The sequence below is a fragment of the Melospiza melodia genome, chromosome 3 (assembly GCF_035770615.1).
Source record: "Melospiza melodia melodia isolate bMelMel2 chromosome 3, bMelMel2.pri, whole genome shotgun sequence".
In the NCBI taxonomy this organism is placed as follows: Eukaryota; Metazoa; Chordata; class Aves; order Passeriformes; family Passerellidae; genus Melospiza; species Melospiza melodia.
This window is the reverse complement of record NC_086196.1, coordinates 133,231,856-133,256,476: the sequence shown is the minus strand read 5'-3', so window position 1 is coordinate 133,256,476 and position 24,621 is coordinate 133,231,856. Positions and strand designations below refer to the sequence as shown.

At 38.1% G+C, this 24,621-nt stretch overlaps 1 protein-coding gene across 2 annotated transcripts in view; it reads left to right on the top strand.

Moving 5' to 3' along the window:
* The window catches only part of ATG5 (autophagy related 5), a 73,559-nt gene extending 53,935 nt beyond the window's left edge, over window positions 1–19,624 (top strand). Inside the window, exon 8 of one of the 2 annotated variants that reach the window (XM_063153097.1) lies at window positions 17,298–19,624. In XM_063153097.1, coding sequence (XP_063009167.1) covers window positions 17,298–17,434 — 137 coding nt within the window. In that variant the 3' untranslated portion in view covers window positions 17,435–19,624. Of the gene's footprint in view, window positions 1–4,662; window positions 4,749–17,297 lie in introns of those variants that run through there. The other variant, XM_063153098.1, reaches the window with a different exon arrangement.
* The last annotated feature ends 4,997 nt before the right edge of the window (window positions 19,625–24,621 follow it).

Genomic DNA, 24,621 nt, shown 5'->3' with positions numbered 1-24,621 from the left:
TCTGCTCTGTTAGTTTTTTCTTTTTGCTTTCTGTCTTTTTGTCCTGTGATATTCTATTATCTAGACTTCAGTTTTCTAGAGTTTACTAGCAAATTTCGGTATCACTGGATACAAAAATCTAAAATATTGGGACACCTAGGGCCTGTGCCTCTCTATCAGCATTCTTCCATTTCCCAATTTCTCTTGCTTTTCATTTGCCCTCCAAGATGACCAATGTCCTGGTTAGTTACTCAGGAAAGTCAGAATAAAGTTGTCCAGTGTTGCCCTTCTCATTCACTGTTTTACACTCTTGAAACTTTACATCTATCCTTTCCAGCCAACAGTCCAAAATCCTTCAACTTTGCTTCTCACAGGCTGTGCATCATGTAGTTTTGAATCTAGGCTCATGACAGATGACTTTTTTATTTTAATAAATATTTAATATTTATTTTATTTTATTTTTAAACATTCATGAGCGTTTAGAATCAGGGTTAGGATCAGGTTATTCTGATTATTCATGCTGCAGCCTATAAACTCATGGTCTGATCTTTTTTCCTATGCTTGTGGATGCCACTTGCACAGACAAAAGTTGGTTCTTTAATTGGACAGTTCTTGTGTGGTGAAGTGCAGTTGTCTGCAGTAGTTGCAAGAAGTTCAGAAAATTAGACAGTTATTTAAATAACTTCAGAGTTATTGCTATTTGTGGGAAGGTTTCGTGGATTTTCCAGGAACATGCTAAGATAAAGCTTGATATTACTTATGGTCTCTTACACTGTGTTGTTGTAGTTTCTATGCAGGTAAGGAAGAGAGGGTGTTAAGATCATGTTGTTGCCTGCAACTATATCATGAGATCTCACACCAGATATGATAGAACATGTCACTTGTGGATATTCTTTCTCAAACTGATGAATAACAAAATTATCCACCCCTGAAAGAGATAGTACCATGGCTACTCTCCCCTACTGTCTAAAATGCTCAGTTTTACTTACATTAGTTGGATTACACCACCTGCCTTCAGCAACACTGTTGTTTATGACAGATAATTAAATTAAGTGTTATCTATCTGCTTCAAGGAAGTCTTGCTGTGTTACCCCGTGATTTTCTGTATTTGGTGATAGCATTCCTGTTGCTAATTAAAGGGTCTTTGTTTCCAGAAGTAATTCCATTTCTGAATGTCAACGTTTATCAAATTGGGGGAAAAAAAGTGAATAATTCACAACTATTGGAAAAAAATATTTTGGTTAGTGCACATTTATGAAGTTCCTGTAAATGAACATCCTAACACTGTAAACAGTTCATTTAGAAATAGTGACTCATCTTATTAGGAGAAAGGGAGGAACACAGTATGATCTTACATAACTACAAAGCAGCAAGCGGAAACAGTGTTGAGTTCAACAGAATGCTTTGAAGAAGCAAAGGGTTAAAATGATAGAAAACAGAGTTCTAGGGAGGGAAGGACTTTTCCTCTTCCCCACCAGAAATTTAAGACATTATTGGGCATAATGCAAAGATAAAAATGGTGTAATGCAAAAGAAAGCAGTTTTCTTGCGTTGCTATCATGTCTAAACAATTCTGGATACAATTTTAATTTACAAGTGTTGTTGAAGTCTTCATAAAACTTGTTTTGATTTTTGTCTCATGCTTCCTTGAAGGCTCAAATGGTAAACATTTGGACATAATGACGCAAACAGTAGGCTATCAATCATTCCCAGTTTTCACAGCATTGTTGTTCATTCAGAAAAGCTGCGTGAACTGACCTCTTTCTAAAGCAGTGTCATTAGTTCTTTCAGAAATAAAACAAGGATCAAAAAGACTTTCAGGATTTTTCTCTTAAGACTTGCTGTACTGAATGATTTTGGAAAATTAGGGATCAACTGTTTTCAATTAACTCTCAGCTTTTTTTAATGTATAATGTATGAGAGACTACATATTAATTGTTTTTGTTCTCTCTCAGTTTTTTAAGCATTGACTTCCAGTAAATTAGTTAAACAGAAAATTGAATTTAGATTAGATTTGCCATGTAGACTCCTAATTTTGATACAAATGAGAAATTGTGCAACAGAAGGAGGTAAATTTATGCAGTGTGAATGTCTTTGGATAGACATGAAATATGACTGGGCTTGCTGTGCCTGAGGTCAGAATTAGCTTGACGTGGGGCTTACTGTGGGAATTGGAGCAGCACAGCACTATCCCATTCCTTGCTGCTCCTGTGGTGAGCAAACTGAGGAAGTCTTTGCTCCCTGTGTCTGACTAGTAAATCTGATTGCATATGCTGTCTCAGACTGGTCTGCTTTTCAATGTTGTGGAGGTAAAGTGTTGAAATACTTTCCCAGGCCACCTAAATTTAAAAATACAACAAGTCCTGAGCAGTTCTAGACACTTTATTAGCCACACTTCCATCCCACGTGGCTATGAGAGTGTTGTGAAGGGTTAGTGGTCTTGTAGAGTGTGGGTGTACTAGAAGATGGTTAAAAGCTCACTAGTGATACGAGTTCAGTCCACTGTCTGCTCCACTGTGGGAGTCATCCTCTGGCCACAGCTGAGCTTCAGCCACTGCTTGAGCTACTCCGCCCTCCTTGTGTCCTTGTCTCAGTGGTGCTTTCCGTCCTGGAGGAGGTCATCCTGTACTTCTCCTTTCTGCTGTGACTCATTCTTTGTGCCTGTTATCTTTTCCTAACTAGGCCATCTGCTTGGATTATCCTGCATCTGACTTGCATCTTACTGCCGACTTTTTGGTTTTAGGGTTTTTTTGAAGCCCACAAACACCTACCTGCCCCAGTTGCCTTTTTTTAAGTTGAAGTGGAAACTTTTTGTTCTGTGTTCAAGTTGCATACCTTTTGGTTTAGTAGTCTTTTTTAATCAACTGGGGTAGAAGTCCAGAGTTTGGCTTGAGATTATAGAATTAATAGTCATGACTACACAATTCATTAATATAGATTTAATTTGTCATGACCACATGAAAAGGTGCAGATAATCTGAGAATATCATGGCAGTTGTGCTTCTTGTTGGCCATCTTCATTTCTAAACAAACTCCTTACATAATCAGAGAGGGCTTCTGTTGTGTGCAGAATGTTCTGGCTCACTTGCTCCTGAAAGGAAGCATAGTGGGTATGTGGGGCTGCTTGTGATCTTTCTGCATACAATTTCCTGTGAAACACTGAACGTGGCTTGGTTTTCAGGGTTTCTCTCACTTCACCTCAATCGATTCTACAAGGATTATCCATCTGGTAGCTTGTGAGTCTTTCCTCCTTTCCTTTTAGCAAATGGGATCAAATTCAGTAAATCCAAATGCCAAGATTCTGCACCTAGGACAGAGTAGCGTGGAGCACCGATATTACCTGGGAGAGGAGTGGCTGGACAGCAGGCCTGCAGAAAAGGGTCTGGGGGTGCTGCCCATTGGCAGTCTCAGTGTGAGGCAGCTGTGTGTCCTGGCAGCCAGGAGAGCAAACCACATCCTGAGGTGCATCAAGCACAGCACAGTCAGGAGGAAGAGGGGATTATCCCACTGAATTCAGCATCGGTGCAGCCTCACCTGAGTGCTGTGTGCACTTCTGGGTCCCACAATGGTTGTTAAAGCACTCAAGTGCCACCAGAGGGGAGCAACAAAGCTGGTGACGGGGCTGGAAGCATGTCCTGTGAGGAGGAGCAGCTTCCTGAGGAAGGGAAGTGGAGAGGAAAGCACTAAGTTCTTCCCTGAGTATTGGGTGATAGGACACGTGGGAATAGCTCAAAGCTGCACTGGGGAGGTTTGGACTGGACCTTGTGGAGCATTTCTTTACCATGAGAGTGGTCAAACAGCAGAACAGTTTTCTAGAGAGGCTGGGAGATGCTCCAAGCCTGTCAGTGTTTAAGAGGCATTTGCACAATGCCCTTAATAATGTGCTCTAACTTTTGGCCAGCCCCAGATGTCTCAGGCAGTGGATGAGATGATCATTGTAGGTCCCTTCCAGCTGCCATAGTCTGTGCTAGTCTGCTCTTTGCTCCTGTGTCCAGCAACTTTGCTAACATCACAAGAGTAATGTGCTGTTTCTTTGTGACTTAGAAGTGGTTTCTGGGCATGCACAGGCACGCACATTCAGAATGGTAGAATGTAGGAAGAGGTACAGCAAATAGGGAAATAATCCTGTTTCTCGGACAAGCCTTTGGAAATTTGTTCAGCTTCAGCTAAATTTGTTCTGCCGGCCACCCAGTAAGTTTTATTAGTATCAGACTCCAGACTATTCTCTTTAAATTAGTCAAAAGGCCAATGACTTTATTCAGACACAACAAGAAGTTTTTTAAGTCTATCATTAACAGTAGTAGTATGAAATGGAGAAAGTCAAATCCTCGACAGAGCAAAAGAACTTCTTCAAAATTTAGCTTATTTGGTTTGAAAATCATAAGCCAGCATTTCTAAAATGCTCCTCAGAAGAGAGGTGAGGTTTTTCATCCTAGAATAGTAATCTGCTCTTCCCAGGAACATCAGTGTCCTACCACCAATTTCCTGACTGAGTGCTATATAGATTTGGAAATCTAAACAGTTAAGAAAAGATTGTGGAAAATTACTGACAGAAAACCTGCCTGATTTCTAATCATCTGCTATGTATGTGAGTTTTAGGAGTGCTCTTGGGATCAAAGCATTTGACAGTGTGTTTTGGTTGTGTTGAATTTTCAGTTTTAAAATGAGTATTTTTTGTGTTTTAGGAGGAGACCGCAGGTTCCTTACGCACTGTACACATTGCAGTGTGTTCCCACAGAATTTATCACTTAGATAAAAGATGAGTGAAGAGAGACAAAAAAGAAGGAGAAATTAAGAGGCACAGAGGGGTGATGTGGCTTGTACCTGGTCACACTGAGGTCAGTAGCAGAGTTAAGAATTGGATTTTTTTGAGTCATGATCTAAATGAGTCTGTCATACTCCAGAGGCCACAGAGGTCCCTCAGTATGAGTGAGCCATCAAAAACTTCACAGAAAGAAACCCAAACCAAACTTTTGGTTTTTCATATATCCTTGCTCGCAGAAATAAGCGTGTCAGCAACAGCTGAATTACACAAAGTTCATAGATTTACAGGCTATTTCTTATGGTTAGTTTCACAGAAAATGTGACAATGCCTTTAGTGCTATAATTAGTTCAAGAGTAACTGGAGATTTGGGTCTACCAAAACTTTCAGGAGACAGTAATAACCCTCTGTGAAGATCCACAATGTGAAGTTCTCAACCAGGACACTGCAGCCCACAAACAGATTTAAATTATTTGCTCTCAGTGTTTTTATTTTTACTAGTTAACAGAAGTGGGCTAGAACATGTGTTGTTTGTGCTGTATGACTATTAGCAGTTCTTGGGCATAATATTGGTCAAGGCATATTAATATTATCCCAGAAAATTTGAGCAGGGCTCATGGATTAACAGTTTGGGGTCTGTTCTCAATAGGCAGTAGAGAGGGGCAGATAATTTATCTGAATAGGCTCGAGCTGTTCTCTGGCATTTGCCCTGAAGTTCAAATAGTGGGTTCTGGCCCATTTTTAAAATTATATATATAATTTATATATATGTTAATATATTTTATATACCTTTTTTTGATATATACACCTTTAAATTAGCTGTATGTACTGTGTCTTTGGGGGTTGGCTGAGTGAAGTCATTCCTATCTTCCTTGCATCTCTCTTGTAGTCTGGTTCTGCTTTGTCTTGATGCATCTAGGTTGCATCAAGATGCAACCTAGGATGCACCTGATTTTTCCAGGAGATAAACTTACAGGGCTGGAAAAAATAGAACTGCAAAACTAAAGGACCTACAAATAATAATTAGGAGGAAAATAGCAGTTTTACGAGTACTGTAAAGGAGAATAATCCACTGTGTCCTACTCTCTTCTTTAAGGATTCAGCAGCACTTGCTAACAGTAGTTGTCCCTTGCTTCAATACCCCATTTTATTCAGAGATTTTAGTAACTTCACAATGAGTGGATAATTTTATTTTTTGCTTTGCACCTGTAGCCATTTGGAGAATATCTGTTAAAAAATAGAGGTAAAACCTTTCCTTATGTTGAAGCCAAAGTCTTATGCACAAGTCTTTGACTTGTGCACAGGAGGTGCTACAGTCAGTGCAGATTTGAATGCACTTGTGCTCCTTATCCTTTTTCCAGATGGCATCATCACCACATTTACAAGGGCAAAATGCAGCAGGTCTCTACGCTTTGGCAAACTTCACTGTGTTCAGTATCTTTGTGCAAGCTGTCACCAGGCATTTAAACCAAGAAGCCACATGTATGAACCAGAGAGACAAATAGATGCCCTTCTGACACTTGTGATGTTGGGCATCAATATCCTCAGATGGAGAGATGGCTGCAGAGCCAGTTCTCTTTAGTGCTGTGAGCCAATGCAGCCAAATTTGTGGTAATTAATTTCAGACCTGTGTTTGTCCACACAGCTAATGATTCCTAGTAATCTTGCTAACTAATTAGTGATACTAATGTAACAAATTTTGTTTGCAAATGCTGTATGTTTGTGTTGTAAGCTTTAGGGATCTATTTTTCTACTATAAAGCAGAAAAATACTTTCTGAACTCTAAAAATTTTAAATTATGAGTCAAACTCTCATTAAAAACAGACATTATATTATAATCTAACAGCTTTGCAGCTAACTGTCTTAATATTTTGGAATAGAAAAGCTAAAAAGAACTTTTGATGAAAGCCTTCTCCCAATTTTAACTCGGACCAGGTAGCTTTTTTGAGAAGGGGTTGTTATATTTTTAGTGTTCAGTGTAAAGAGTCCTGCAGGTATTCCATTCCTCCTTTCACCACTCTTTCCTGAATTTTTCAATGCTAGATTCTTTAATTTTACTATGGTACAGATCTCTAAATACTTTAATCTACTAGCTGTTCAAAAGAACCTACAGTACATGTATTAAAAAAGGTATTTCATGTGTGCAGACTCTACAGCCTGCTCATTACAGAATTTATTTTTCGATGAGTAAGGGCCCGGAAGACACTAATGTAAGTATTTTAGCAAGGGTTTGTATTTCTCTGATAAACAGCACTCCCCTTCTGTTTGTGATCACAGGATGAAAGCTCTCTAAGCTTGTATATGTACATTTTTACTGCTACATCATGTAGTGTGCTCTTAAGATTGAGATCTCATTCCCCAGGAAGCATTTCTGTCTAAGATTAATTGCCCTTTTAAAATCAGTGTTTGATGTATTCCTTTGGCTATATCCTGACTCACTTTAACCCTCTTTGACCTGACCCCACTGACTATTACTGCCATGGCTGGAGCAGAAATCTCTCAGCCTGATGTATGCAGTACAGACTTGAGCCTGTGGTTTTTCACATCAATGGATTCAATTAGCTGAGTTTTTACTGATCAGTTTAGCAGAGGTTGAAGGATTTGTCAGACATGGAGCAAAACTGTCCGTACTTGGAATATAATTAAATAGCTCATCTCAATTTTCACATGTAGTTTGCTTGTGAGATTGTTTACTCTGTTAAATAACGTAATAATAGTCTTGGATGTAGCATTTTTAAAAAGGAAAAACCAGTTTATTTTTCTCTAGTTAAGTAGGGGAAGGCAAAACATGAAAATAACAGCCATTAAGCCTTGAATCTGTATGTGTCACTTATCACTCTTCAGCCAAATAGTTTTAACCAGTGATTATGTCCCAATGCCCACTTTTGAATTTGATGTATTAAACTGAGCAGATAAACTAGCAATTAGCATTTTGGCTTGAAAACAAGTGAACGTGCTGGTCTCTTCTGTATTGAGAGTGATTTTTCAGAAACAGTAATCCTGCTGTGCTTTGTAGGCATAGGTCATCATTAGCTGAAAAGTTCTTTATATAAAGATGGACGGCCATTAGGATCACAGAATATTTGCAGGCATGATGTGAATTAGAGTAACTTGAAAATGAAGTAAACTTGAGGTTGAAAGTTCAAGAATGCCATTAAAAACCTTTAAAAGTGTATGAATGTGCATATGCTTAGAGGATATATAATATGATTGCACAGAGAATTTGTTATTTAATTGTTTGGCATAATAGGATTTTGAAAACAATGACATTATAAAAATTCTCACAAACTACTAGTAACAAGGTCTTTTACAGTGAATTGATTTGCTCTAGACCAAACTTCGCAGAGATAAATCTTTATCAAATGTGATTTTTTTTGTTTGTTTTTTTTTTTTTTTTTCCAATAACCACATTGATCATGTTTAGCTCCCTAGCTGCATAGAGAGCGAGCCCTAATTTCTGAAGGTCAGTTTTACACTGTTTGGAAGGAAGGGCAACCTCAAATCTAATTAAGGGCATAGTGCATAAAAGGGTTAACTTCTGGTAAGTCAAGATGACTGCTGTTCAAAAAAGCTGCACAACTCTTAAAAGTGATTTAGCTCTCCTTCAACAATGGAAAATATATCATGGACAAGTTGGCCTCAATTTGTCACACATTCAAGTGTTTATCTTTGAATGCACACCCTGCCTGTCCTCATGTATCCTCATGTTGTGTGCTTGCTTGTTACATGGAACAGCAGCACGATTTACACTGAACTTTCTCACTGTGTGAATGGCCAAACTTAAAGCATTGTAGAAAATTGTTTTAGAAGCCTCAGCTGCTAACCCCAGGCTTTTATAAACTATCACAGGCTCATTGCTAGTTCAAAAGATGAGGCTAAGACACTGATGCTAAGGAAGAAGGATTATAAGAATATTCCCTGGGAGTTCAATCTTAACTTCTTTTTTTATTCTGCCTGAAGCTAGATGCTTGATGGGAAGCATCTTTGCTTCCATAAGATGTCAGATTTTTAAGAAAAGTATTTTGGAGTTCTGTCATAAATCAGTTTGCTACTTACTCCAAGAATCCCATTTTAAAAACTTCTATGAAGTATACAAGAATAAAATAATTTAAAAGCAACAACAACAAAGTTCATTTAAGTAAAGCTTAACCCATTTCCACCCTCTATCTGCTTTTCCATTGAGTTGCATGAGCTGTTTTACAAAAGGAAAAGTTTCCTTGTCTTGCATGGTGTTACTGTCAGTGTTAACTGTTTTGGGAAATTGTTAAAAATAGTCTGGTTAGTGGTGTTTCAGGCCAAATTCACTTTCTGTAAAAACTTTTTGAGTACACTGGAAAAAAGGTTTTTTGGTTCATTTACATGCTTCCTGGCTCCTGTGAGATTAGAAGTGTAAGCCAAGTTCTCATCTGCTACTTCAAAGCATCATAAACTTTTACTTGTGGTGATTACTTTAATCTGTTTTTTTACTATATTTCAGAAGTGTGGCTGTCTAACCTGAGGATAGATTTGAGGTAAAAAATGATAGGAAATAACAAGAGAGAAGAGTTGCATAGAAAAGAAAATTATGAATGGAGTGATGCCAAATACTTGATTTCATCTCAATATTTAGTGATATTTAATGTAGATGATGGTAATATTGCATATGATAAGATTGCACTTCTGTTTGGGGGATAGAGAAGGCAGGATGGTGCCTGGCATAATCCAAGGAAGGTAATCATATAAGAACTGTGACAAAGAAAGTTTTGTCCTGTCCATTAAGTCATAGATGTGTAAATTCAAGTTAAGATGTTTACACCACAAGAAGATCACAAAGATACCAGCCAACTGGCCTGTGTCAAAACCATGTAAAGAAGTAGAGCAGTAATTAAAGCTAAATTAGTGGATATGGATTTAATATCAGTCCATATCTGTATCTTGCCTGGAGGTGGGCTTTTGCAGTCAGGTACTCTGCAAGAATAGAGTTCACTGAAGTTGATACAGGTCTGGTTCTATCATAGCATTTTGGACAACTCCTTCCTGTGAGGGGCTCTGGTGAGATGACATGAAGGCACTCCAAGGGTTAAATTGAGACAATATGAGTGATAAAACACTTCAGGATCAGGAGACTGATGTTTCTAACTTTTTATTTTGGAGAAGAATTTTGAAAAATCAACTTAATTAGTTAGAAAAGATAGGTTGAACACTCCTGTTCCGTTATCTGTAGGTTGTTCAGTAAAGTATTAAAAATTAATATTCATTTTAAAAGGGATTTTAAAACAAAATACAAAGTTGTAGCTTTTATTTACCATACCCCAAACTGGAAACAGACATTTAGGAAAACAATGACCTTCAGTTTGAGCAATTGAACTCATGTTACTACTAAATGGTTAAAATGAGTGATATTGTCTTGTTGCTGACAGTTAACTAAATCTATGTCATGGTTTATTTATATTCATGTCAGGCAGTTGAGTCTATCCAGGAACTGTCATTCTCATTCTCCAAACCACATCTTGTGTTTGGAACAATTCTTATTTCAGACACAGAATAATTTTGAGAACAAAATTTTTACTGAATAATGCACTGACCTTGTATTTCTGTGGGTGAGTTCTTCACCTGAAATCAGCTTCAGTGGCTTTCCCCAGTGCTGGTGAGATACGTAGGCAGGAAGGAAAAGTCAGTCCTGTGCTTTCATGTCACATATCAGCATCTAAAATTTTTGAGGTCAGAGGAACCTTTTGTTGTGGCTAGGCTATTGTAGAGTTGGCTTTGCAGAACTCTTTGTGTGTTCTTGCTCTTGGTCAGAGGATACTGAACAGCAGATCTGCTGACATGATCCATCTGTGTGTGTCCTTAAGCTGATCATCATTCCAGCTCTGGGGAGAGGAAGAGAATAAGGATTTTGGTACTTTGTGAGGTTGAAGTGAGTTTAAAGCATGTTAAGATTGCTATGGAAAATGAGTCACTTCTAGCAATAGAGCCTACTGCTGTGGCAAGCAGGGTTGTGTTGTACAAGATGGAATTCACAGAAAAGTAAGGAAAGCCTGGGATATGCTGGCTAAAATAGGTTAGTGTGAAGCTTCTGAAAGCTCATAAGATTTTATTCCTAGTTAAAAAATTCTAAATTCTATCTAAAAATACCCTGCTCAATTGAACATGTAGTAAACTTAGACCTTGAAGTTACAGTTCCTTAAGTGTGAAATACTTGGTTTTAGTAAAGAACATGTTTGCTGTCTGAAGTACTTGTGCTGGGTTCATTCGAAGAGCAGAATATCATTTGGCCATGAGATTTCACCAAAATCAACTTTTTATGCACTTCCCATGAAATGACATTGAGCTCTTGTTAGTACTTAGCTGATTAAGTACAATTTTTTCAATATTCAAATTCTTTTTTCTATTTGATCACTGTACGTTGAGGTTGTCATCAGTGTGGAATCAGAACACCTCACTGTATTTCTGTACCTTGCTCACTGTTACACATACACATGCCAGAAACTGATTGCAGATGTTCCAGTTAGATTGTAGTTTATGAATGGAAAAGCCTGTAATAATATATGTTAGTTTCTAACATGTTTTTTAAAGGTACTGGAGAAAAGTAAAGCATCAATATTTAATTTATACATGGATTTAATTAATTCTGTAGCTATGGTTGCTCATTGAGCAAAGAAATATTTTGCCATGAATTAAAAAATATAAGGTACCTGCCTATAGTAAATACTACAGAAGTGATGTGAAAAGGTTCATAAATGCTCCTTAGCCTAATTTTTTTGCATTTTATGAACACGTAGATATTTTTGTAGCACACACAATGAAAATAATTGTGAAGCTTGTTTCATTGTAAATGGTATCCTGTCTTTGTCAGTTTTAATATTGGACATTGGAACTGTTTGGACAGGTTACTGTTAAACTAGGTAGATGCTCTTTGTCAAGTTTCAGGGCTAACAAATTAATTGCTGACTTTATTAAGGTTTGAGGTTTTTAGAGATGCTACCTATTTGAAAGTGCAAAAGAGAAGTATGTTCAAATATTTGTGTTTCTTTTCTGCTACCAGTGCTGAAGTCACTGGTGGAGAATTTCTTTAGACTCTGAGGCTTGTCAGGGGCTGTCTTGTCTCTGTAGGTCCTAGAATTTCCAACCTGAGGTGCCCAGAGAGGGAAAGAATAACGTCAGCCACTGTCCAGTGCTTTCCTACCACATGTGGTTACAAATTAGAACAGTCTTTGAATTTGCTTACTAATACAGAATAATCTTTTGTAAATAAGTGCACAGTGGCCTGTGTGATCCTTGGTGCTGAACCAGAGACCTACGTTCCAAGAAGGAAATTTTCACTTTTGCTTACCAGAGATTTGGCCTTGCCCAGCTTTGGCTTCAGGCTTTCAAAACTGGGTCAGCAAAATCATTCAGTAGCAAACTTGGTGGTTGCACACTGCATTACTCACACCAGGCACATTACTGAAAGCTATGTTTCTCTAAGTAATTTCCTATGACATCCTTCAGAGGTAGATAAAATCTTTCCAGTGAAGTTGTTGGTGTATCTCTTCAGATTTAGAGATGTCTGAGGCACCAGGTGCTGAGCACACACTATTCTCCTGCCAGATAATCTGGGGAGCAGAAAAAATGGGGAGGAAAGCAGCCACATCACAATCACAAAAAGAAAATTCTGCTCCTTATAATGCTGTCCCAAGATTAGTTTTCCTACAATATGGCATAGCCTATTGTCAGGAATACCTTTGGTATCATTGTCTTCAGAGCATATGATATATTCTGAAGATAAGCCAAATGTCTGTGGCCCACTTTGCAGCTGGAAAAGCTGGCATCCAGTTATGTTGCACTATTAAAATGCTGCTACTGCATGAAAGTTGGTTGTGTTTACTCCTTATACATTTTAGTGTCCTTGTCTATAGTCCTGTGGCCTTGTACCATACAAGAAATGCATTGTTTGCCCCTGATTCGAAGTACCAGGTTCTATTTGCCTTTTTAGGGTTGTAAAGCCAATTTTATAAGTGGTGCTGCCCCTGACTACAGGCAGAGAACTTGCATACTGAGGATTCTAATTGAGTACTCCAGGGGCACTTTTGCTAAAGCCTGAATATCTTGTATTGTCTATCTGTTAAGGGATTTAAGCCTACTAAATTGCCCTGACAGGTGATTGCTTGAGGCCACAAATCAGAAGGGAGGTATTTCATCCCACTAAAGAATTTTAAGTGGTACATCACAGATGTAGTCTGGCTAGAGGAGCTGTCTTGTGTAGGTGAAAGGGAGTATGGCATTGCAGCACTGGTGAGCATTGAGGTGCTAATCTGGATAAAAACTGGCTGAAGTACCTGTGACAGAGGCAGTGCCTTCTCACTATTCTGCTCTCAGGCACTTGAATCTGTCTCAAAACTAAACCAATCTTTTATGTCCATCTTCAGTTCTTTCTTTCAAATTATAACGTAACTCAGTAGAAAAATTTATTGAGACGCATCAGTGCTCATGTGCAGCCATCTGAACTGATGCTGAATGAGCTAATTTTCCTGTTACTGAGTAGATTAGTTTGCAAGCAACAACTTATGTAGCTGAAGGAAAGAGTAAAACTTACTGTGTGATAACATGACATGGCACATTTTCCCATCTTCTCTGAAGGCTACAGATTTTCTTGTTTGTTCTTCCGCTGTGTCTCGCTGGTTCCTGAATATTGAGGGGTTTTAAAGGAAGCTGGGATTAGTGACAGTGAATATTGTAGTTAGGGCATTCCATTAAAGAAGAGAGAGTGGGCTCAAGCTGCCTCAGGTTGGGGAGGGCTTTGAGCCACTCTCTCAAGGACTCACTTGAGATGCAAGAGGCCACTCTCTCTTGCTTCCTCCCAGCAGATGCCTATCTGCAAAAGAGAGTCCTTTGCAATATTTTCTTGTAGTGGTTTCCTCATCAGGAGCATGGAGCCACCTTGTTGGTGACAGAGGAGCAGATCTCTTCTTAAAGCCCTTCACTTCAGAGGTTCTTGTTTCTCTCCATTTTCTGTACAGAGCTGGGAAACCCTTCTGACTTTACATTATATGATTAATTAGCCTGAGTCTGGTCAACACTTGAAGTGTTGCAGCCTTGAGTTAGGGTCTAAGTTAAGTCAGGTGAAAAAATATCTTAGTACATAACATTTAAGCATTGTTATCTGCCTTCTGGAGATGGAATATTGTTCAGTTTTACCAAAAAGCATTACCATCTCTGCTTAGAGCTTGCCTCTGGTAATTTGAGGGGGCTACAGTATCTTCTCCGTTGATACAGCTCCACAAGGAAAGTGGTAAAAAAATAAATTAATCTTGGGACAACCACTCTGATAGATGACTTAATTAGTTTTCAGGGTTTTTTGTTTTTTTTTTTTTTTTTTTGCAAATGCCAAAACAGTGTTTGTTACTTGAGCATCACTTCAGTAAATAGAAGCACTCTGATTTTAAGTAGCATTATGAAAACTTATAGATTGCTATGCTTTTATTTTTCTTCCACTTCATCTTACTCCCAAAAGTAATTTGCAACAAAGCAAAAAAAAATAATCTTAGGTTATGTGATAAGTAACATATAACTCAGTTCCGATAGAATTTTAAGAGGACAAAAAAAGTTGGGGAGGTTACTGGAAAATTTGAATTAGTGGTTTTGAGGAAATCCTGTTTATTTTTTCACTACATTACTGAACATTGTAGAATGGGTATTGACAATAATAATATCATCAGGTCTGGACCCTGTGCACTGCAGATGAACAGAGTTATTTACCCTAATTTTCACAGACATTATCCAATGAAATAGAGGGGCATTACTTTGTAATTAGGTCATTTACATTTTATACCACTAATTTAAATACATTATGTTTAGCAACTTGAACACTTTGTAGCAGCATTTCGTCACTTTAGAAAGGCTTCTTGTGATTATAGAATGTGGGTTGAGGAAGAAGAGGACAGCAGTTGGTGGGTCAAACTGCATCTAAAATCATGGAAAAAATATTTCGTAAATCTCCTAATCTATTGTATCTGTAAAACAGGTGGATGAAGTTTTCATGATAGCTAGTAAATCATTCAGTACTCAGATCACAGTGGAAATGGATAATAATTAGACAGCTGTTGACAAGATAAGAATATTTTTCAGTAATTGTTTTAGTGTATTTGCTGTTTACAACTTTTTGCTGCAAAAAGTAGAGAAGAGTCAATATGAGAGACACTCTGACTTATAATCGGATGTGTGATGGAAAACATGAAAGTTGAGGAAAGTTTGGGTAAATGTGCCTGAAGTGAGAGTTTGTGGTTCCTAGTAACAAAAGGAGAGAAGAATGTTGAAGTAAAAACAATGGATTTTGTGAAAGAAGGCTGCAGTAAATACAGAATTGGGAGATAAGATCTCTTCAGTCAAGCCTCAAGGGGAAAAGGAATTAAGAAGTGATGCTTTGTCAGAGTTAATACTAAAGCACAAACAATGCTAATGCAGAGATTTAGATTTTAATTAAACTGGTAAATTCTTCATTGACCTCTGAGGCTTTCTCAGTTTGCCGAGGAACAGAATAAAAGATTTGTATGAGAAAGGGACAAAGCTGGGTAAGGAACAAGCAGCAAAGACATCAAGATTACCTGCACTTCATTTTCAAGCAAGAGTAGGCACATGCACACACATACATATGTTGCACAGTAATGGAAGAGCCAAAGAAAATGTTTATAATTTATAAGCCTTTCCTTCAATGGCAAGAAAATTATACTGGGGTTCTAAAGCTTTTCATTCTTTTTTTTTTTTTTTTTTTTTTTGCAAGTTTGGGCTAAAAAGAGTCAGGTGCATTCTGTCATCTGGTTTTATGTAAATTAGTTGTTTCTGGAAATGAAATAATACTAATGAAACATTAAAAGAAGTCGTCAGCTTACACCAACTTAAGGAATACCATAGGTAGGTTTTAATTTTTAAGTGTTAAATACATATATTTGGAAGTTACTTAAAAATATTTAGATGTTCCCTAACTTCCGAGAAGAAAGAAAACTGGTGTTGTAAACGAATGAATGCACCACCACAACTGGGTTACTGAGATGTTTTCTTTGGGAGTTAATTCTTTTGACAATCTGACTCGGAGTGTTTCAGCCCAATAAATACCTGTTTTGGATAGAAATACCAGAAGTTGGTTTTTAAATAATGTGCTTTGTTCTTCAGACTTGTCTGAAATAAAACCAGAAACCAGCAAGTGTTTATGCTTAATTTAGTGTGATAATGTGGGTATTATGCCATTTAGAGAATCAAGACTTGGTACAGAATATACCATATGTAGGTAACAAGTAACAAGAGTATAATGCTTTATTTTAAGCAAACATAACTTTCTGCTCTTGCAGGAAGAATTATTACTAGCAAAAAGTCAACTACATGTTTAGAATGATTTTTTTACCAGCTGTGCAGGCATAGATAGCTGGTTATACTAGAAACTTCTTCAGGCAGCTGTCAAATCATTTTGGCTACCAAACAAATGTGATTTCACCTGTGTTATAAAATAGAAATTACACTACAATTGGGGCCACTGAATGCAAGAACCAGTAATGATACCTATACTTCTAGATTCTCTTCTCTTCCATGCAGCTCTTGGTCAGGATGGTGGTTTGTTCTGTTATAGACACTGGAGTGGGACATAAAATGCCAATTAGTGAATGCAGTAGTACTTTTGAGTACTGAATGGGGAGTTCACTGTGGTAGGTCCATGTGAGAATGCCATAGTGTAGAATAAAATGAGTGAAAGGTCACTGCCTACTTTTCCCCCTGCTAACCATTATTTGAAGCATATTTCATATTCTCTTCTCATCCCTTGTCTCTGAAATAAATTTTCATTTTTTGTTGTTTTAGTTCATGTCATGACTGTTATGTCAGTTGCTTTAGCTGGTTCCCATCATTTGAATCAAAGGATCAAAGTACTTGCATCCTCCGGGACAAGTATAAATAAAAAGAATTGAAATATTCTTAGAAAATACTCTTGTTATACTGGGAATAATTTGCTGACTTTGCTTTTCCAAGAGATGAAACTAAGTGAGAAAAAGCCGGTGCCAACTCTGCCTTCGGAGTAACTCTGAAATATTGCTAGTGATTTATGTAAATTATTCTTAGCAATACAAGATTACTTCAGGAATAATGCATGTATTATATTACACACAGTCCAGCTCTTTCAGGAGATCACAGTATTAAGAATACAACTTACCAGTATGGTTTAGGAAGCTCAACATTTTGAGCTTGATCTGTGTAAAATTCATATGCCTTACAGCTGGCTGAGATGGATGTGCCTTAGCTGGGTAGACAACAAGCTGGGATCACTGCGGGATTAAAAAAAGCCCTTCTTACAACTAGTAAAGAAAAGTGGCACTTTCATTAAGTTTTACTTAATTCCGGTTTGGTCTTGGAATTAATTTTAACTCAAAGTTTCTGTTTTAGATGATACAAATCTCAGCTTTCTCCACACTGATATTTCCTACTTTTCGTTCTGTTAAATGTTGAACTCGGTAACACCAATTAAATCTACCGTAAATTAAGTATGAGTAAATGTTTAATCTTCCTGTGAACTTTGAATGGCATACTAGTGGTTTCTCTTTTTCTTTGAATTAGATGGAGAGCAGAAGACTCAAGTGATGATTCATGGAATTGAGCCAATGCTGGAAACACCCATTCAGTGGCTAAGCGAACATATGAGCTATCCAGATAATTTTCTCCACATTAGTATCATTCCCCGACCTACTGATTGAAACTCAGCTCTATTCCTATGAGGATCATTCTCAAGCTGGAATTCTAAGGGCATGTCAACTTCTTGCTTCTGTCAGTCTTGACAGAGGCAGCCTGACCAGAAAAAAAGAAACCAACAAAAAGCCGAAACAAAACAAGAAGTCCTCACTGCTGTAAGCCAAACAGGAAGAGAGATCCTATCATCAGATAAGGGCAATTGGGCTGATCTTATTTTGCATCACTGCTGCGTTTGTTCACTGCTGTAATTAAATCAGTTGCGATATGAAAGAATTTACAGGACTTCTGCAAGTCTGCTGTTTTCTTGTAAAATATAATGAAGCTGAAACTGTCAGCCGAAGAGCAAATGGAAATATGCCACTTGATTGTATTTCTGATTAACAAATAAACAGGGCTGTTTCCTAAAGAGGTAGTGTTTCAGCTTTGAGGGTGGAAACATTGGTTTAATTTTCTAGAAAGTTAGACACTGAGAGATTTGGTTACCAATAGCTTTTTGTAAAAGATCAAATTACTGTAAATCCATCTTTCCTTAATGAGAAGTTCATGTTTACAGTATATGTATTGGTATGCAAATGATCTTTTAACTTTGATAACAAGCAGTGAGAGATTTTAAAGTAAGCCCGTGAGCATGTTTTGTCAGTTAAAAACATGCACAACTTAATAATTACAAATACTCTTGATTTGTATGCTGTCACTGAATACTCCAGTGTGTTTATTATTCAAACCAGTTTTCATAGACTAGCAACGATGTAGGATAATTTGTCTCAGGATTCGTCATGGCATTTTTTTGTGCTCATCTAGTTTTTTTTCTTTAAGAATATATTTTCTTAATTTACTTAAACAAGGTTTTGTTAAAAAAAAAAAAGCTACATGGATGTTGCAAACAGGATTGTATCCTGCTGTTTATTCCCATAGACTAGGAAACAGTTAAATTGTAGAATGATGAACAGATTGCTTTTTAATGATTTTGAATTTTGGAAAGCTGAAGCTTTCCAAGCTAATACTTTCTTACATCTGTGGTCCCTGTGCAATCAGTCCACAATTTGGAAGCTTCTAATCTTATTGCTCTTAGTGTAGCAGATGTATTTTTAGGTTATTGGATCATTTTGGTTTCTAAATGGTCGTTACCATTGCAAGATGCTACTCAAACTCTACCAATTTTTTTCTGTTGCACTAAATTCATCAAACTCTGTCCTCTATTGCTTTGTCTGCAATTTGTGGCTGTTTGTGACACAAAACTGTTTATAGTAGACATATTATCCAATCTGTCAAATATTATCCAATATAAAGAAAGCATGATATTTTTCTTTCAAAAATAGTGGCTGTCGAAGCTCCTACTCACAGTCTTGGCTTGTAAATGTCCCAGTAATTCCCAGTGCTGTTCCCATTCGTTCCCATGCTCCCTCGATGGCAGGATACTTACCTGTGTCTGAAAAAGAAGAAAATGAAAATCAGCCAAATGAACAAAAACCTCTTTCTGAAGCAAGAGGGGAAGGATCTCCATGGGTGAGGATAGGGTTGAGGCTAAGAAGAGCCCTGAGGGCAGAAAAAATCTGTAGACAGATTAGATACTGTTTTAAATGTTAATGAGGAAAACAGCATTAAGGAAAATTGAAGGGTAAAGGTACTAATGAAACAAATCTATGCTGTATTCTGCAGGACATGAAGAATTTTTGAAACAAAACAAACCATGCTGGTCTGTGTTTATGCAGAATAGAAATATAATATTCTTATGGTGGGATGATTTGGTTAAGTTACTCTAATTTCCAGTTCTGTTTGGAATTTTTGTTACAGTGTTGGATTGGCATTTATAAACTTCCTTAGGCACACATATCTAAATATTTTGGAGATTTTCAAAGTCCTGCCAATGGATAAAGCAAATATTTTGTAGAGTCTTCATATTTAAAAAAAAATCTTTTGTAGGGATAATTTTTCCATTAATCAGGATAAGAGGCAATACCTTTCAAAAACTGTAGAGATTGTGTTTCCTTTGTTTTAAGGTAATCTGGAGTGAGTCACTGGCTATTTTAATATATTCTACACCAGCATTTGAAGTATACAGCTCTTCTTATGGCCCGTATTTGCCAGTAAATCCAACTTTAAGGCCTAGCATGGAACAAAGAAATAGCTTGGCTTTAAAACTTACTCTTTCCTCTTACTTTAACTATTTAAACTTTATTAAAAAATAAAACAAAGTTTGAGTCTGTCTTTATTTCCAGCTAAATAAGGATCTTTGTCATTGTATGACAAGTATTTACTTAATAAGTAGGAACTTCTTAGAAGAGGTTCTTAGAATATCATCACATACAGATTGGGTTCTGAATTAAAGCAGGTAGGTATCTATTCTTTGTTAAAATGTCTGGTTTTGAGATAGGCATGGTGACATTTTGAAATGTCACAGTAAACCTGAGTAATATCTCTTGAGAGAGAGGTAAAAAGACATTCAGAACTAGATTTCAGATTTCTGTACTTTCACATTACACTGTCAAATTAGCTTGTGGAAGATGAGTTTAAAATGGGAGAGATGTTTTCTCTCCTTCCCTTGCCTTTCATATCTCTACAATTCAAGTAAGTTTTTTTAACTGTGAAATGAAACACCAATTTCTCTGAACTATAGATTGAGGAACAGAAAGCAATACAAACCAGCTATGCAAACAGCTACATGAAAAGTTTGGTGCATGTCAGGTTTTTATATGTACAAAATAACTAGCATTATATGGAGTTTATATGTATAAAAACCACTTAGGGTAGAAAGACAGGCAGTCAACACCCAGGTTAGGGTTGGAGGATCTTGACTGCCAAAATGTGTCCAATTTTAAAATAGCACTTTCCATGGAAGACGTTCAAAGCCTTAATCCTTGCATCATTTCACTAATCTAGATCAATAATAGAATGAATGTATTGTGGAAACAAATCCAGCTACTAATACTGATTGTAACCTGAGCTTTCACCATAACTGAGTAGAACGTGTTGGAAAGGGTGAAGCCAATTTGCAATGTAGTTTGCTTGCATCTGTTGGAATTGGAAGGATTGCTTGCTAGACTTTTGTCAAGTGTGTTTTGCAAGTTCACAAACATTTCTTAGAAACCTCTAGAAGTTTGGTTCTTTTTCAAAGAAAATCAGGCTGTAGTGGGGGAAAAAGTAATCAATAGCACTGTTCACTAAACCTGTCCCTTTGGTGGCTGCCTTACAGTGAAAGACACGTGGAGAGAGTGCACGAGTGAGAGCTGGTGATGCCTTATTTTGCACAGATATAATTTCTCCTTGTGTATATTGTTACTAAGTGTCCCAGCTGACATAACAAGCCAGACTACTTGTTATTCTTTCAGCTAGACAGAGGCACTCAAGTATTTTTATTACTACAAAATTAAAGCTCAGAATGGAAACTATCTGGCTGAAACTTGCACCTTACATGCTTTTCTGACTATAATTAAAATAATCTGCACTTCAGAGGTTTGATTTCCATCAGTCATGTGGACACACACCCTCACTGGATTTTTTCTGCAGTTCAAAATTGGCAAAATAGGCTGGTTTTCCTTTATTTTAAAGACTATCTGAGTCTGTACAAGGCAAACAGGAGGAGGGGATCAGGCCATGGGGGTGAGCCTAGAGCCCTGAAATCGTGGCATGACACAGGAAGTCATACGGTTTCTTCACCATTTCCACAGCGACCATTTTATCATATGAATCCTGGCCCCTGCAGATTTTCCTTTAATTTGCAGCTTCTCTTTGTTTAGCTGATGCTTGACCTCAGCTGAGTGGTGATGAGGCTGTGCCTGCCCCTGGCTCCACAGCTCTGTCTGTCCCTTGCAGGATTACCAGTGTTGGTGCCTTGTGTGTGACTGAGCTGCCCATCCCCAGGACCCTCCCTGACACTTCCACACAGCTCCTCCCTCACCAGCAGAGCATGAGTTCATTCTGCTGGCTTTTACCACCAACTGGGTGGCCCTGGAGGAAAGCAGTGAGAGAAGCGTGCAGAGGAGGAGAGGGAAACGAGAGAAATTGAAAAACAGTGAAGGTGGGGCTTGAGAGAAAATACTTTGTGGGGACTGAAATGACAGAGCCGGATTCTTGATCTCACCCAGGTTTCTCATTCACTCATCACCTTGCAGCTCCCACCACGTGCTTTCCTTTCCATCCTTTCCATGAATACACTGCAATGGCTTTCACCTGCAGGACAGTGTCTGGCACCTTTGGTGTGCTGGGAGTGAGCAGTCACTGAGCGTGTATTTAGCTTTGATGGTTTGGCACATTGCTGAAGGAGGCCTTTATTTACAGGAATTGTCTCAGAGCTTTCTTCTCTGCAGCAGATCCTTGGCCCAGGCTTCCTTCATGTGAGGAATCAGAGTGGGGAGGTCCTGCTGCAGACAACATGCTGCACAGGCACCACAGGTCACTGTTCCAATACACTGTGTGTTGGAAAACAGCCATGGACGGGTGGACGGGTCACTAGAGGACCTTTCTTTCATAAAAAATACTGTTTCATGTCTCTGAAGTTTTATTTTATGCTGTTCTGAATGTTTCATAAAGAACAGCAGAATACATTTTCAGTGCAGCTAATAAATACCAAACCCAGTTTTGGTCACAAGCATTTTCTGTTTCATTTTCCAGTCAGAATAAAATTCCATTATAGGGGGTTTAATTGTAGAACAGGACATCAATATTTGTAATGAGTCTGTATAGGCAGTAGAAATAGGATGTGTCCATTGTAATGATCAGCATTTCTGCATTGTACATCTCAACACCTTTTAATATGAAGATACATGAGGACTTCTGCTGAGGCATGGTTTTGCTGAGCCACCCAGGCAGTTTCTCTGCCAGTTTGGGAGGTCTGCTCCCCTATGGAAACTCTCCAGTTTTGGTTTATTGTATATAAATTTATACTTGGTGGCTGTTGAGAAAATGACTGGAAGAATAGCCATAAAAAAAAAGAAGCAAAGCTTAATTTATTGTTCAAATGGAATGTCTTTCAGTAAGAAATCATTATGTCAGTTTTCAGCAAAATTAGTGATGTCCTACTTCTGGTTGTGTATTCAGTTATTTCAGTGGTAAGAGGGAGCAATCCTAATGGGTCTGCTTACAATTGCCCTGAAATATATATAGTGTGTTTTTAATTAATATGCGTTGGCATATTAATAGGAATTACTTGTATTTTATTCTTTCTCTTACTGAAGCTTGAATGCATTCAAAGGTTCTGCTGCAATTGGCTTCCTCAGGGAAGTGCAGCAGGAATTGTGTCCCTTCTGGCCTCCATGGATCACACTGGGATCACTGTCTTATGGAGATAGAGGGGAAAATAGTTCTCTGCAGCTTACCTACTTGCACTCTTCCTTCCCTCCTTCCCCAAACTAGATGCCACAATCTTCCATCATGCAACCCTTTTTGTTGTTGTTGTTGCATGCACTGGACCACAAACCAGGTGAACTGTAGCTACTGAGCATAATGATAATGATCTTCAGTTCTCATTTTGAGGGTCTCTGAAGTTTAGGTCTTTCAAGTTTCTGAGCCACACCTCTAACAGTTCTTGTTCTGGGGTAGCCACACAAGCTTCCAACAAGTTAGTACACAGTGTAAATTAAGCTCTCTTTTAAAATTGGCACTCATGTAAATGGAAGTATCCCCAGCCTTCATTGAGGCTGGTTTTGCTGTTTCTGTGTAATCAGCTTTCTGGATACTTCCAAAAAGCAAACCTCACTGAGGTGGTGTGGAGGGAATGGACGATGCCTGTTGCACAACTCCCTTGCCCGCACCCAGCTCAGCCCTTGCTTGTGTCACTGCAGGCAATTAACAGTGCTCAAAACCACAGCAGCTCCTCTTCCAAAATGCCATTTGATCGTATCGGGACACTTGAGCATTCAGGAAAAAAATTGTTTATATTTTAAAGGGAGTTTATTCTTCAGCATTAGAAAATGCTGAAGTAATAAAAGGCATTGAGTGTGTAGCATCAACAAGAAGAAGTTGTTATGATCTGGATGGGGATAAAAATGCTTCTTCAATATAATATATGCTTGAAATGAACTCTAATATATTCATGTGTTCTGCTTTGATCCTAATGTGTTGTGGGGTGCTATGCTGGAATGAATGTGGATACCATCAATAAAGGAGAAGATCCTTAACACCTTAATGTATGGGCATGTGCCGCAGTTGCCACATCATAAACAAGGGCGTAAGCTCTGCGGAGCTGCCCCAAGATAGGGAACTTTTTCCTCCTCTTGTCCCAGGGTAAACAGGTTGCTGGTGTCTGTGAGAGCAGTGGGGTGCTTTCTCTGGCACTGGCCAGGGAGGGATGAATTAATTGCTGTGGATTTCTCAGATGTGCTGTAGATGTGCATCTTGACCCAATAGGAATGAAACTGAGTGCTTATCTCTACCTGCAGGATTTATGTTCAGTGATTCCATTATTTATGTCAAAGAGGGCTTCAGGGATTTGAAGTAACCTTAGGCATGGGATCATTTTGTTGACTACCCTTGATGCGAATTATTTGAAGCAAATCAGACTCTAACATTTTTATCAAGTTTCACTGTGGAGCAAGATAAGATTAAGTGTAAATGGTGTGGCTGGAAGCTTCTTGAGAAATATTTAGGTTTATTTTGCAGTGTGACATAGGATCACAGAAAAAAGAGAGCACTGCTGCCTGTGCTCTCTGCTGAGGGTTTTGGTGGGTGTCACTGTTTGCCTGAAGTGAAGTATCCCTCTGCCATTCAGATCATGTAGTAAGGGTGTTGTTCCAGTGGAAAAATCTCCTTGCCCAAGATAAGGGCTGAACTAAACCTGAGTCTGGTTCTTCTGAATTCTGACAATAATCATTTCAGTGAGCACAAACCATGTTGTTGCTGCTCAGCAAGTCTGTAGGTTTTTTTCTGGATTTATTCCCTTGCAGAGATAGAGCCTGCCGTTTATTCTGAAAAACTCCTACCTTAACAACTGAAGAACACCTTAAAATTTTTCAAACTAGTGGAAGAAGCTAGAACTAGGAGGAGTTAGCAGCAACCTCCCATGATGTACCAAAGAGAGAGAAATCTCAAATTCTGTACTTTTCATCACTTCACAAGCTTCTTGATGCAGCCTAAGTGAAAGGTTTCTCAGTAAGTTGTCTGGGGTTCATGTAGGGAAGAGAACTGGGGGTCTTACTGCTGCTTATGTTATGTCAGTACTTTTGACTTTGCAAGCAGAGCTTATCAGTCTCTGCCA